Source organism: Thunnus thynnus, chromosome 21 (assembly GCF_963924715.1).
Source record: "Thunnus thynnus chromosome 21, fThuThy2.1, whole genome shotgun sequence".
NCBI classification, from domain to species: Eukaryota; Metazoa; Chordata; class Actinopteri; order Scombriformes; family Scombridae; genus Thunnus; species Thunnus thynnus.
Genome location: NC_089537.1, coordinates 22,442,360 through 22,456,859, shown reverse-complemented (window position 1 = coordinate 22,456,859; position 14,500 = coordinate 22,442,360). Strand labels below are relative to the sequence as shown.

The 14,500-nt window shown below is 40.6% G+C and overlaps 1 protein-coding gene across 8 annotated transcripts in view; it reads left to right on the top strand.

The window, feature by feature from the left end:
* arhgap12b (Rho GTPase activating protein 12b) overlaps positions 1 to 14,500 on the top strand; it is a 63,235-nt gene that overhangs the window by 46,653 nt on the left and 2,082 nt on the right. Inside the window, exons 4-19 of one of the 8 annotated variants that reach the window (XM_067577747.1) lie at positions 2,357 to 2,497; positions 2,635 to 2,715; positions 3,250 to 3,372; positions 6,528 to 6,602; positions 7,048 to 7,122; positions 7,503 to 7,564; positions 7,655 to 7,736; positions 8,008 to 8,130; positions 10,145 to 10,249; positions 10,335 to 10,433; positions 10,684 to 10,786; positions 10,883 to 11,002; positions 11,139 to 11,237; positions 12,667 to 12,744; positions 12,841 to 12,975; positions 13,166 to 13,271. In XM_067577747.1, coding sequence (XP_067433848.1) covers positions 2,357 to 2,497; positions 2,635 to 2,715; positions 3,250 to 3,372; positions 6,528 to 6,602; positions 7,048 to 7,122; positions 7,503 to 7,564; positions 7,655 to 7,736; positions 8,008 to 8,130; positions 10,145 to 10,249; positions 10,335 to 10,433; positions 10,684 to 10,786; positions 10,883 to 11,002; positions 11,139 to 11,237; positions 12,667 to 12,744; positions 12,841 to 12,975; positions 13,166 to 13,271 — 1,607 coding nt within the window. The remainder of the gene's footprint in view (positions 1 to 2,356; positions 2,498 to 2,634; positions 2,716 to 3,249; positions 3,373 to 6,527; positions 6,603 to 7,047; positions 7,123 to 7,502; positions 7,565 to 7,654; positions 7,737 to 8,007; positions 8,131 to 10,144; positions 10,250 to 10,334; positions 10,434 to 10,683; positions 10,787 to 10,882; positions 11,003 to 11,138; positions 11,238 to 12,666; positions 12,745 to 12,840; positions 12,976 to 13,165; positions 13,272 to 14,500) is intronic. The other 7 variants (XM_067577748.1, XM_067577750.1, XM_067577749.1 and 4 more) reach the window with 7 other exon arrangements.

Below are 14,500 nucleotides of genomic sequence, written 5' to 3'. Positions count from 1 at the left end.
ACAAAACCAAAACATCATCTCCGTTTCCACCCCTGTTTAGCCCACAGGAAACAAACAGTAGGTGTGACCACATGCTAAAACAAGTATTTGGTTTGGATGTGAGAAGTGTGAGTTGAAGCCACAGCTGAAGACTTGAACAGCCTGGAAATTGACTCTTTTATATGAACAGGCTGTGGTGAAGGTGTGGTGGACCTCAAAGGACTTTTAAAATGTTGGTGTGGTTACTGAAGGTAGGGAAACAAGAATGCCTTTGATATGAGGAAGTCATGGTTTCCTGTCAGGTTGTCACTTCCTGCCTAATTATCCAACACTGCCCTCATGTGGTGTTTTGGTTTATTGCAGTATTATGTCAGGGGAGTAAGGATGGCTCATTATATAATGTCATGTGAAGTGATGTTATATTATTAGTGATAAAACAGTTCGGTCCACGGAAAATGAATCAACAATTTTGATAGTTGGTTAATCTTGATAGGACTCTGAACCTTGCTGTCTACAGTAGAGACTGCGCAGATGGGGAACCAGAGTTTCTCTTAGTTGAGGACTCCATCAGGTTTGTGGAAATTCCAAATGGAATTACATGCTGCTGGCCTGGTGCCAAAATTCTGGAGATGATTAAACTCATTCCTGATCTTACTGACATCCACCCAACTGCCCATATTATTATTGTTCATGTGGGCACAAATGATATTAGACCTAGCAGTGAATGAGGCTCCAACAGGAGACCCTAACTGACACTGTTCAGAGTCTTGGAAAGCTCTGTATTCTATCAGGCCCGATTCCCTCTCAGAGGAAAAGTTTTGAGAATTTCAGTGCTTTTCAGTGCTCACCAATGGCTGTTGAGCTTTTGTATTGCCACTGGAATTGGATTTGTTAATAATTTTGACTATTTCTGGGCTTGAAAGGCCCTGTACAAGAGCGATAACCGTCATCCAAGCCACAGAGGCACTGACTGCTCACCAAAAACATTCTCCTCCATTTGCAGTCCCTATGATGTATTGGGAGGATAGTTAGCACCAGTAATATTCCCCACATGGTCTGGCACCCTAATATCTCTCTGACATGCTTGTGAGCTATGAACTAGCTAGACCCCTCAGGTCATCTGGAACAGGCCGTCTGGTTATTCCCCAGGTGTCCACGGAAATTGGTGAAACTGCTTTCAGCTTTTATGCTCCAAGCTGCTGGAACATCCTACACAATCATGTGAGGTGTGCTCCAACGCAATCGTCTTTCAAAACTAAACTGAAAACATTCCTTTTTAGCTGCACTTTCAGTAGTCTAGTTTGCTGGTCTTAATTATTATTTTATTTTGTTCCTACTTTTTTAAGATTGTTTTGAACTTGCATGTATTATTTATGTGTTTGTTTAATTGTGTTTACTTAAGTCTAATGTTTTTTTCTTGTACACTATTCACATAGTTTTTGTGGCAGCAGCTTCCGTGGTAGCTCACACTCTGTGAAGCACATTGTGCTTCCACCTGGAATGAAATGTGCTGGATAAAGAAAGTTTTGCTTGCTTAATCATTTAAATAATTTCTGAAGCAAAAATGCCAAACATTCTCTGGCTCCAGCTCTGCTGCTTTTCTCTGCAATATACCAGCGTAAATCATATATCTTTGAGTTTTGGACTGTTGATCTGATAAAACAAGACATTTTAAAAGGCCACTTTTAGCTGTGGTAAATTTGTAGTGGTTTCTTGTTTGTCCAGCATATAAACATAACCCCCCTGTAAAACCACAACTTGTCCTCTTCACACTGAGGTCACAGATTAAACAAACAAGATATAACATGTTGACTAGTGAGACTTGCAGGTGCTGGTAGGTGGATTTCTTTACCTTTGGACAGAGCCAAGCTTGCAGTTTCCCCTCTTTTACAGTTTTTATGCTTAACTAAGCTAACAGGCTGCTGACTGTAGCTTCATATTTAACATGCAGATACAGTATTCTTGGCAAGAAAACAACTTAGCATTTTTACAAAAATCTCTAACTGTTCCTTTAATCTATTGTATAAGAATGCATAGTATTTATTGTAGTTTTGTATGTAAGACCTTAAGCAATAAATCAATAAATATAGTGGAGTAAAAATGACAATATTTGGCTCTGAAATGTAGAGATGGACAAATACAGTATAAAGTAGAATAAAATAAGATGGACTCAAGTGGTAGAAATATGTTACACTGTTATCCTGACTGGCAGCACAGAAGAACAGTGACATCACAAAAATCCCTATGAAGTATCTGAGAAAATAATATTTTCATGTGATTTTTCAACAGCGTTGTGATGTCTTCCTGGTGATTTAAAAAAAAAAAGAACTTTATTCATTAAGCCCTGTCTCTTGTCCTCACCTTTTGTCCTCCTCAGCCGCTGTCCTCAGAGGAGAACTGCCACAGCACCCACTCTAGTCAGTCAGACAGCCAGTATGGATCGCCCCCTAGAGGCTGGTCCGAGGAGCTGGATGAGCACGGACACACTCTCTACGTCTCTGAATACACACAGGAAAAGGTGCAGTCTGCTTTAAGTTGTTATTTGGAGACTTCAGGGGATATAACAGTCTGTACTTCTCCAAGTCACTCCCTATTTCATCCACCTAAGCTTGTTTTTGCCTTTTCCTGGAAACTGACTAGTGTTTGTGTTTGCAGTGGATAAAGCATGTGGATGAACAGGGCCGGCCCTACTATTACAGTGCTGATGGATCCAGGTCAGAATGGGAATTGCCGAAGGTAAGATAAGCTTGTGAACATTATCCGTCCATGTGCTTTTTGTCTTCTTACATCCCCTTTACAGTAATCTCCTGCACTTGAAAAAGACAAATCTTCTAATGTTACATAACCAAACACTACCAGTAACACACTTTTTATATGACCCCTTCTCCTCTTGGCGTGTAGTCTTAAGTCCGGTCTTGTTAATGTAAGTGGATGAGTGTCTGAGGAGCTCACACAGCAGCCAAGTTTGTGTTGAACTCTAGGTGACAGACTATTAGTGTCTCTTTACCTCTAATCTGGAGGCTTTAGAGCAGATCAGAATAGACTCCTTCATTCTCTGAGTGAATGGACAGTAGTGCAGACATGGACACAGTCTGTGCACCTCACTGGTGACTTTAGAAGACAATGCTGGGGCTGTAAGAGAGGTCCCTCTCTCCAATGGTGCTGTGGACAGTAAAAGGAGAGGTAGGGGAGAGAAGAGGAGAAGACAGTGAAGGATCTGCTAGAATAACTCGGGTGTCTGAACTTTAGCTCTCGTCTCTTTCTCTGCAGTACAACATCTCCCCTCAGTCCGGCGAGGTTCCCAAGAGTCGCAGTCTGGAGAGGAAGCAGCAGGATCCCATCGTCCTCACCAAGTGGAGACACAGCACCTACGTCTTAGATCTCAACGACAAGGTAGGACACCATGAGGAGCTCCACAGGGTGTTATCAAAAATACAAATCTGAGAACTAATGTGATTACACTGTGACTGTTGGGTGTGATAGGTACTCACGTTGTTCAGGTTCTCTGACAGGTTTTCCTGTAGTCTTTCCACTACCTGTCTTATTGGCAGCAAGTTTAATCCCTCAGCGCTAATGACACTTTCACAAGGCTTAATCTTGTCTGGTCTTATTTGGGAATCTTGAGAAAAGTGTGTTAACTCCCTTTGTTTTGTATGAACAGGCTGTTGTGAGTGTTATCAGACAGTAAAAAATCCACATTAAAGAATATGATGTGGTTTTGGTCTGTTGCAGTCCTCTGACTTTCTGTTGCACAGTAATTCCAGCTAATTTCTCTGTACATTCAAGGTGTAGGGTTGTTCCCCTACTTCAGAAGAGGGTCGGTGTGTTGACAGTTTTCACAGATGTAGATAATCTGTTACAGCAGACATGAAGTCTCACAAGAGTAATAATTTAGTATTGCACTTGCATAAAGTTTGAGGGACATACAAGAGACAAATTTAAAAAAGAATGGTCAAATTGAATGCAGCAGAGGCCATGATATCCTGACTTTAATCCCTAATCTGAGTCAAACTCCAAATCCAAAAACACTGGATCCTACATTTCCCATAATGTCATTCCCATTAGTATCAGCCAAGGCAGGTGTCATGGAGGAAAAACATCGGATTTGTGCTCTCAAATTAACATTTTGTGCTCACAAATGAACCGATTATGTACACACTTTACTATCTTGGCCTTGTTCTACAAATATTATAGTATCAACAGCTAGACAGTGGTAGCAGCTAACTTATAGTGTCAGAATTAGTGTAATACATGTGATAACCCAACTACATTAATACAATGGAAAGAATTGTGAATTTGTTGGCAAATCATTGCCAAAACACAGCTACCAGTCTACAGTATCTTGACATTAAATGTTCTTGCCATTAAGCAGCACTTTGATTAGATTGTTGCCCATAGACAATCAGAATAGGATGTGTGGATTTAATGCAGTTTGAGGGTAAATATGAGGGTAAATATATTTGGGATTTTGCCTGTTTACCACCTTGTTTAATCCTATACATCCCCTCGACATAGAGTGGAGTCCAAAAGTCTGAGTCAAGTCAAGATACTTCTATTTATCATTTGTTTCAAATGTAATGCTATTTTTTTCATTGCAAATGATAATATCAACTTAACAATTTGAGTGAAAAATTGAATCTTTGAAAAATGCAGATGAATTTCAGAATATCTTAGTATTTGGTATATCCTACTTTTGCTTTAATGACAGCATGTGCTCCAGCTGGCATGGATTCCACAAGTTTGTGCAAAAACTGATGAGCCATGTTATCCCAGCATGACTTGACAATGTTTAACAGAGCTTCTTGTGATGTCACAGAATGCTTGTCTTTCTTAGTCTTCAAGTGCTCCCATAAATGTTCAGTGGGGTTGAGGTCAGGTGACTGTGGAGGAAAGTCCATGACAGTCAGGACACCTTGGTCTTCTTTGGTCTTCAAGTAGTTAAAGCTTCAAGGTGTCTTTGGGGTCATTATCTTGCTGTTGTATGAATCCTTCTCCACAAAGATGCAAACTAGAGGGTACAGCATGTCTCTGAAGAATGGCGTGGAAGAATCTCCTTGGTCAGGATGTAGTCAATTTAGTGCAGGTGTCCAACTCCAGAGTAAGCAAAACACCCGGAGACTTGAATATTCCCACCACCATGTTTCAGTGTCGGTTTGATACAGGGCGATATTATTCTCTCTGCTGTTGGTCTCCTTACATACACCCTTCTGTTACTGCCATAAATCTCAAACTTGGATTCACCAGTAAATAGGACTTCATCCACTGTGAAATGCTGGTATTTCTTAGCCCACCCCATGCGTTTGGCCTTGATTCCCCTCCTGAGAAGTGGTTTAGAAACTGCTACTCGTCCTCTGAGACCACTACAGCACAGCCTTCTTTGACAGTACTTTTGCTGATTGGAGTCGTGTTCTTTATTTAGCAAATTCTGTATCCGTGATGAATTTGCTTTTCTATCTGTCAGGGAACTAAGCTTGATGTATTGATCTTCTGATGGTGTGGTCACTTTTGGTCTGCCTGATCGTGCTTTGGATACAACTGATCCAGTTTCTGCAAAGCGTTTTAGAGTTCCATACACTGCCCCCTTAGAAACCTTTGATTTGAGAAAACTGAGAAAACCCTTGCTTAGAATAACAATTTGACTTCTGACAGTTTCACTTAGTTCTGATGCCATGTTTCCCACAATCACAATGCTACTTAGTAAGCAATGATCTGCTGGAAACTTGAGGCTCAGCCCTATTTATAAGAGGTGAACACTGGCCGTAGGTTGAGTTACTTGAACGAGCCTCTGAAGAGTAGATCAATCCACCTGAGTGTCACCTGAAAGCATGCTTTAATGGAAGGGTACAACTCAAGGAAATCTGTACTTTTGTACAAAGGATTTAAGTTGGTCACTGCCACAAATAAGCTTAAATTTGATTGCTGACCTAGAAATAGTGCTGAACTTAAATATTTCTTCTTCATTTTACATGTCATATCTTATTGTGTTTTAAATGTTTCTGAATCCTCAAACTTTCTGATTATTTCCAGGTTTACATGAAAATATTTGAGATTTTCAATGTGGTCTCAGACTTTTGGACCCAACTATATGTAAAAATGTCAACTGTCAGTTTAATGCTATGTTCTGTTAATTTGTCCACACAAAGTAATTCAAGACCACTTTCTTTCTCCATCACACCTGCTGGGTGGAAGACATACTGTCTTCCAGCTTGTAATCCAGGCTTCGATCTATTAAAAAAAAGTCTTGTCTTTGTCTGACTTTGGAAAGCTCCTTCAGAGCCACAAAGGACATTATTCAACTGTTTCCACAGGTTGAGTAGTACTCCCCATGACAAGCAAATTGACTTTGATAAATGTAAAATCAGCTGAGTGCTCCTTTGAAGGTACTGTTTTAGACTTTGTTTTTATTATTTAATGTGTTCAACTTTAGTGGGGAAAATCTAAACTAGACATGAACTGTTAAAAGGTTGATAACTCTCCAGTGTAATGTTGTAGTATTTAAGATGGAGGAGAACATATTGGAGCCTAATGCTCTGGTGGTTTCATTGCAGTTCTCTTTCAAACTCTGGCGGTTCGCTTCCGACCCGCCCAAGAGGAGATTTCGTCTCTCTCTTTACCGTGACAAAGTTGGTACCACACAGAGCCTCTCCTCTCTGGCCCCTGCTCTAATCCAAAGATGATCTGTTCTGATTCACTGTCAGTGTGTCCTGTAGAAAGCTGTGTTACGTAGCATTGTGTAAGATTCAATCAACCAATCATGACAATCAAAGCCTGGCGTTCACTCAATCAAATATGACTGCATAGACAGGAAATAAGCAACATCCCGGAATGAATATCACTGAATAAACACACTCTACTCAGAGATGTAAAAGCATCACCTCTGCAATACAAACCCAAATCCTAACTTGCCTCTCCCCCTTAATCCTTAACACGCAACTCAACCTTCTGATTCCACTGCAGGTTCCTGATCCATTTTCTGCTCCTCACTAACCTCACACCGACTGTCTTCATGTGACTTGTAGTTAGCCGGTAGTTACTAGAGACTCATCATGTCGTGCCTCTTGTTGGTAGGAGTGTGCTCCGGCGCCCAAGCAGAGCTCTCCAGACTCTGACTCCTGCCCCTCATCTCCTAAGCACCCCTCAACCGTTAGTATCCCAGCCTGCACTGCACCTGCATCCATCTCACACAAATACATCTTTCTTCTTATCTTCTAAACTCTGTCACATTCACTTTCTCTCATCTGCTGCATGCCACATCCTATATCTAACTGCATCACATGCATGCTAAAAAAAGAAAAATCTATTTCTACCAGCAGAAATGCAGCAATTTTGTCACTTTGCAGCAGTTTTAGGGTGCCCTCTGCTGGTGATATTTGGACATAACATCAGGCAGCACAGCCACCAACACTATCCCATTTGCTTCTCAAGCTTCAGCGTGTGTGTGCGTGCGTGTGTATGGATGTGTGTGTGTTTATAATGCATGTGTTCTAGCAGGTTCTTATCTGCCACTGTGTCTTTCCTCACAGCCCTCAGAGAAGTGTGGAGTCCTCAATGTCACCAAAATCACAGAGAATGGAAAGAAAGTCAGGTAGGAATTTAATTAGTCTACATGAAGCTTAGTGTTTCTGTTTTCAGACATCTGAGAGCCATAACGCCTTTGTTGTATTGTGACGTGCAGGAAGAACTGGACGTCTTCGTGGACGGTGCTGCAGGGTTCCTCCTTGCTCTTTGCAAAGGGTCAGGGAGGCAGCACTAGCTGGGTACGTATCCCATCAGCCCTCATGTTTCTGCCAAGTTTCTGAGCTTTTTTTTTTTTTAGCATTCCATTCATCTCTGTTATTTCTTTCTTCCTTATTTCTGCATATTCTTCTGTATTCATCACCGCCTGTGCTGTGAATTTGTCATCCTCTGTTTATTGCTCTCTCCTCTTCTCTCCTCCTTCCTCCTCTCCTCTGGTCTCCTCTCCTCTGGTCTCCTCTCCTCTCCTCTGGTCTCCTCTCCTCTCCTCTCCTCCTCCTTTCCTCCCTGAAGTCTTACTACCGCAGTGGCTCCATCCCAGAGCTGCTCCTCACTCTTCTTAGCAACTGGAAGCGCTCAGTCAAGCCCCGTCCTGCTGTCTCCTATGTGAACTGTCGGCCTGTGCAGGCCGCCGCTGTATGTCCCCTCTCTCTGCATGTGTTGCTCCTCCTGACTGTCTTTCATTCACTCCTGCTTTGGCTAACTGGCAGACTAGTACGTGTGCGTGTGTGTTTGTGTGCGTGGATCTTGGATTTGAAGTTGGATGGCAATGTAAAATTGTGCCTCGAAAAACCTTTGAGAGTTTGTGAAATCAAATTCTTTCTTGATTTGGCAAGAAAATTTATAACATAAAAAGTCTGTGTTTTATTCTTACCAGCCTCTTTCTCCAAAATATTTTTAAAGCTCTGTGTGATAACTTGGCAGAAGAGCAACATGCTTGTCAGAATTCATGACCGTTGTATTTCTGATTGTAGACAATAAACAAGTGAACGCTGCTTGGCGCTTGGAGATCAGAGTTGGTTGAAAACAAGCACAGCGGTAACAAGATCAAGCCTCACGCAAAAACCACCAGTACAGTCAGATTTGTTCTAAAGTAGCATAGATGAATCATTCAGGAGAACTCGTTGCATTCGACAGTTTTCTTATATTTAGAATTTTCTCTTTGGCACGAACAAAATTCAATCCAGACCTGACCTGCTGTTCCAGTCATGAACAGTCAGTCAGGATGTCTTGTTTGTCATTTAAAATGTCTTACTTGAGGATAAAGAGTTGAGTTAAAATATGTAACAGAAATCAGGTAAAAAAAAAAAAAAAAAGTATACAATAAAAGTAAACGTGTAATTAATATTCTGTTCAACAATCTACTGAGAAGTTTGACACAGAGGTTTTTGTTTGTTCTGTCTATTTTGTGATTGACATGACAGCTTACACAGTTCAGTAGTTAGGAAAATTCTCAGTCTGACAGCTGCCTCAAGGTCTGTATGTACGTCTCTGTCTAGGTGAACATCTTCTGTTGCACCTGACAGTCTAACATCACCTCTAATGTAGCTGTTTCCTCTCGCTGATATCTGACTGCCGCGTCCTCTTGAGCCTACATTATAGTCAAGAACATAGCCAGTCATTGACAGCTGTAGTAATGTGAAAATCAGAATATACCACCGCACACTGTAATGACTTTACTGTGACTTTATTGAGAGCTATAGTAATGTGTTTATTTTTTCAGGTTCCCTAATATTGACCAATGCCACTGCTAAAATTGTTGTGAATGAAACAGAGCTGAACAGGCGGCCTTATAGAGCAACATGGAGGCATCTATAATGCTAATGGTCAAATCTCACAAACGTCACCTCCTCATGAACAAGTGGAATTCATCAGGTTGAAACAAGAAATTTATGAGGAGTTTGACTTGGAACACTCGTACAAGCAAACCTCATAGAAAAAATAAGAGAGGTTTAGGACTAGAATACAAAAAAAACATTCTTGCATGAGACCTGGGTGCCACTAAAATGTCACATTACACCATATAAGATTCAGGTGCAATATGTGATGATTATTAAATATATAACAAGACATTGAAAGTCATTGAATGATTTTTGATGTCCCAACAATCTAAAAAGAACAAAAGCAAAAAAGATGATCTGAATATTTTAGGTTTCTGGACTGTTGGTCGGACACAACAGTGACATTTGAATCCTGTATGTCAGCTTGGGTTTTGGGAAGTTGTAACAGCATTTTTCACTAGTTTCTGACATTTCATAGACCAAACAATTAATAGATTCATTGAAAAAATAAGCGACAGATTAGTCGATAATGAAAATCATCTCACTCGCAGCCCTGATTAATATGCACTTGACATTAATAACAGAACTAACAGGTTTTTTTTTGCCCTTCTAACATAATACTAAGAATCATAACATCTGCTCCATCAGTCATTGCAGTTTTAGTATCTGTCTTTTTAAACACTAAGGAACCGTGTGTATCTTGAATAGTTACACAACATTTTGGATTTTAAACTGTTCATGTGGTTCCTTGTTTTTAACACAAACACGTCCTCTGATTCATTGAAAAATGTTCATAAAACAACACAGTCCTATCGTATCATCTGTGTGTCAAACGTCGTCTCTCACACTGTGTCCTGACTTTATTTCAGAAGTTTGGCAGCAACCAATCGAAGCCAGAGTTCACCGTTGATCTGCGTGGGGGTTCAGTGGAGTGGGCCTCCAAGGACAAGTCGAGCAAGAAACACGTGATCGAGGTATCAGACACGTCAAGTTTAAAGGGATCATTTTGTCCAAAACACAGATTACGCAGTTCTGACTTTTTACATCTTCCTCTCCCAGCTGAAGACCCGTCAGGGGACGGAGCTGCTGATCCAGTCAGAGATTGACAGCGTCATAAACGACTGGTACCGGGCCCTCACAGAGACCATCAACACACATGTGAGTGGATGCAGTTGTATTTAAACTCTTTCTGTTGACTTTCATCAGCAAAAACTTGGGAGATTACAGAGGGTTTGATTTTGAATAGGTGCTTCTTCTTTCTAAACGATGATGTGATGTGAAAACTTAACTGTGTTGCAGAAGTAGCTGAATATGGATGGAGTGTGTAGGCCTCAAGTCTAAAGTTAGTCAGAGCTGACTTAAATCTGACTTGTATTTAAAGTACATGTATGTGTTTCGTCCTGTGCAGGCCTGGGAGTCAGATGAGGCCATCGAGGAGGACATGCCTGAATCTCCAGGAGCTGAGAAACAGGACAAAGAAAAAGACCACCGAGACTCCAAGAAGAACAGAGGTGAGACAAGCTGACTGCTGACATCCCTACTATATAAAATCTGTTTATTATTAGTGTCTTAAAGTAATACACTTATATCCTGCCTGTTTTCCTCAGCAATGAAGACCTCTGTGAGCATGGACTCATCAGACCAGAAGAAAACCAGGTTGAAGCTGAAGAAGTTCTTGACACGTCGACCCACCTATCAGGCCGTCAGAGACAAGGGTTACATCAAAGGTACTTGGACTCTGCCAGGCCACAGTCATAGCTCTGCATGAGAGACGCTGCTATTATGAGAGTGACAGCGTGTCCTCGGTCACCTTCCACTGGACAGATGAAAGTTAGAAATTAATGTGTGTTTGCCAATTTTCAGATCAGGTGTTTGGCTGCAGCCTGACCAGTCTGTGCCAGCGGGAGAACACATCAGTGCCCAACTTCGTCAAAATGTGTATCGACCATGTGGAGAACACAGGTATGAGCGGTGTACCCCAGCTCTCATTTTATTTCTTATTAAACTGTCACTCAATCATAAAGCACTGAACAGGGATGTGAACACAGGCGGAAAAACACGTTGACACAGTCATTCACAATGAATGAGAGCGATCAGCCGGTCTAAATTGCTCTAAAATGTGGCATCAAATTGATTTCTGTTTGGTTGAAAAAACCCCTGTGCTGTTGGTTCTTGAAACATTTTGTACATCTGCATCAATAGTCCTGAAAAGTTTGAGAAAGAAGGGAGTTGAATTTGACAGAAACTATTGTTTACAAAGGTTAATTCAGTATACAATACAGATGTCATTTGTCTAAACTTAATTACTATTGGTTGAGAAGAGTTCTAGAGTTGGTAGACATGAGCAGATGATGAAATTCACGTCACTCCTGCATGGATGTGGCAGCCGTGAATAGGACTTTATGGTGCTTCTGACTGTTTTCTCTTCAGTAGTACAGTATGTTAAGTCTGTAGATGGTTGTTCATTTCAGTAGAAATCTAAACCAGAAGCACTGTTTGTAAGGCTAAAACTGCAGCCACCAACTATCTTCAGTCATACAGTGATAGCATCTTGCTTATTTTTCTGTGGATTTCGGGGTCTTTTAGTAAATTTTCAACCAGGAAGTAAACAGCTGTTTAACAAAGTTGAGCCACACCTGTAAGGGCAGCTACTGAGTCAGTCATTGTGCTGAACATTTTATTGTACATCTCTATCAGATCATTTACGGCTAAATTTACAGTCATAAAAAGTACAAAACCAACATTGTTGTGTAAATCCCCAAATACTCCTGTCAAGAGATTTGACAAAACTAATCTTAGCTCAGCAGCGTTTTCCAGAGTCAGACTTCCTCAGCAGATGGAGTTCAACTCCCTAATGAGGTACAATGACACCAAAAACAGTTCAGACACACCAAGCTGACAGTCTGCCAACAGACATGGTTTAGTCATTGTTCAGCATCCATGGCGTGTCTTCACTTATAGTTTTAGCAGTGTCTCCATCACTGTCAGCTCTAGTCAGTCCTTATGAATTCAACATGTTCAACTGACAGAACAGACAGTCTGTGTGAGACTCCTCAGTTTGGTGAATAAGTGATTTCACCCATTCAGTGCAGTTTCTACTTATATTTTGCCTACAGTCTTTTCCATTTTTACAGTGTTTGTTGCAACTTTCTAACAGATTTATTTTCAGTATGTGGTTGGAGTATAGAATGAAAAAACAAGTAAAAGAAATGAAACAATTTAAACATATTTTCAGTAGTTTGTGGTAGCTGTAGTGTTCAAGTCTAACAAAAGACTTGAGGTAGACTTGAGGCAGTGCAAAGCGTTTGATCATTCTGCCTTTGTTGGGACTGTTTGTTTGAGGTCACTTTTCATGTCTCCATCTGCCCACCTTCTCATCCTCATCCTGCAGGTCTCAGTATTGACGGCTTGTACAGAGTGAGCGGGAACCTGGCAGTGATACAGAAGCTCCGCTTTGCTGTGAATCATGGTGAGGCTTCTGTTACCTCTCTTGCTATGTGATGTGATGGTTCAAATGTCTCCGATAAGTTTGGTTGTAGTAAACACCGGTCTTTCCTTCCATCAGATGAGAAGGTGGATCTGAATGACAGTAAGTGGGAGGACATCCACGTCACCACCGGAGCTCTCAAGATGTTCTTCAGGGAGCTTCCTGAGCCGCTCTTCTCATACGGATCCTTCAACGACTTTGTTAACGCCATTAGTGAGTAACTGGATTCATTCTATTCACTATATGACAAGGTATTTAGAATACATAAGAACCAATAACACGATCATCTGTGGAAGTTAAAATCCTTTTTCTCTTCATGCATGATTTTTTTACCTAATGAGGCCACAAGATGGTGCTCTTCACATGTGCTTTCACTGACCGGCTGCCTGTTTCTCTGCTGCAGAATGCTCCGACTACAAGCAGCGAGTGAATTCAATCAAAGACTTAATCAAGAAGTTGCCAAAACCCAACCATGACACAATGCAAGTCCTCTTCAAACACCTGCGGAGGTAAGAAAAGCACAACAGCAGAAACAGCTCATTTACACCATTATTAATCTGCGTCATTTACGAAATTTTGTACACTTTTTAGTTGCTTTCCAGTGAAATCATTCTACCATGGTCACACCATTTCTTTGCCAGTAATGAAGTCAATCCTGTATTTTTGGAAATTTAAAACTATGCAGTCATACTTGGTTCCATTCAGGGCTGAGTACTGAACCCCAATACATATTATTATGTGCCAGAATGCGTCTGTAGCAGCAACGTTCTTAGACTTGTTTTCTTCTCAGTTTTCTGATTTTTAAATCAGGAAACTTCAGACGATATTTGTAGGCAAAGTTGTTTATGTAACAATAATGCATTGAACAGTTGGCATGTTTTTAAATTTCAAAAATGGATTAACATATGTTTTTATTTACTCAAAGTAAGGTTCCAAACAACATTTTTTTGGTATTGATTATTGACACTGATGTCAAACATTTAAAAAAAAAACAAAATAAGCTTTTTCACACGTATCTGCTGAAAGAGGAAAGTTTATCTGTGTTCACCTTAAATCTCAGTTTACATGTAACTACAAGCAGGATTTGTGACATCTCAACTAGTTTGAAGTCAATCATGGTCCAATATTCAACTTACACAAGTGTGATGTAGAAACTTAAAGCCTCCAGTGCACAAACATTAAAGTGCAGTAAGAGACATCTTGTGTCCAGCAGTTCAACTTTTGAAATGAAAAATATTTGCATATTAATAGATTCTGGATTTTTTAATGAGGGAGGAGGAGGAGATGTCATTTTAAGGATTTCTAACAACATTAATATTCTTCCAGTTTAATCACCTTGCATTAAGGTTTCTCTACAGCTCTACTTCCACTACATGTGGTGTTTGAGATGATACTACCTCTGTCAGCTCTACCTCAACAACATGTCAGACTGTTTCCATTAACTCTTTAACCCCTCGCTCACTGACTTAAATGAGTTTCCAACACTGGCATCATAAATGGCACTGACAGTATCTCACTTATACCAACTGCTGTTTGAGAGATGTGTGTGTTTACCTTTCCTCTGACTGATCAGCCTGTGGGCAAACACAAACTACAGCCAGGTTTAACGTGTATTCTTAGCCCACTGCAGCCAGCGGCAATATCATACGTTCACAATGACATTTGCCTAGGTTTCCAATTTGCATTTATATGGCACTGTGTTTGCTGTAATTCAGTACCTATGAAGTGGTGTTTCTTG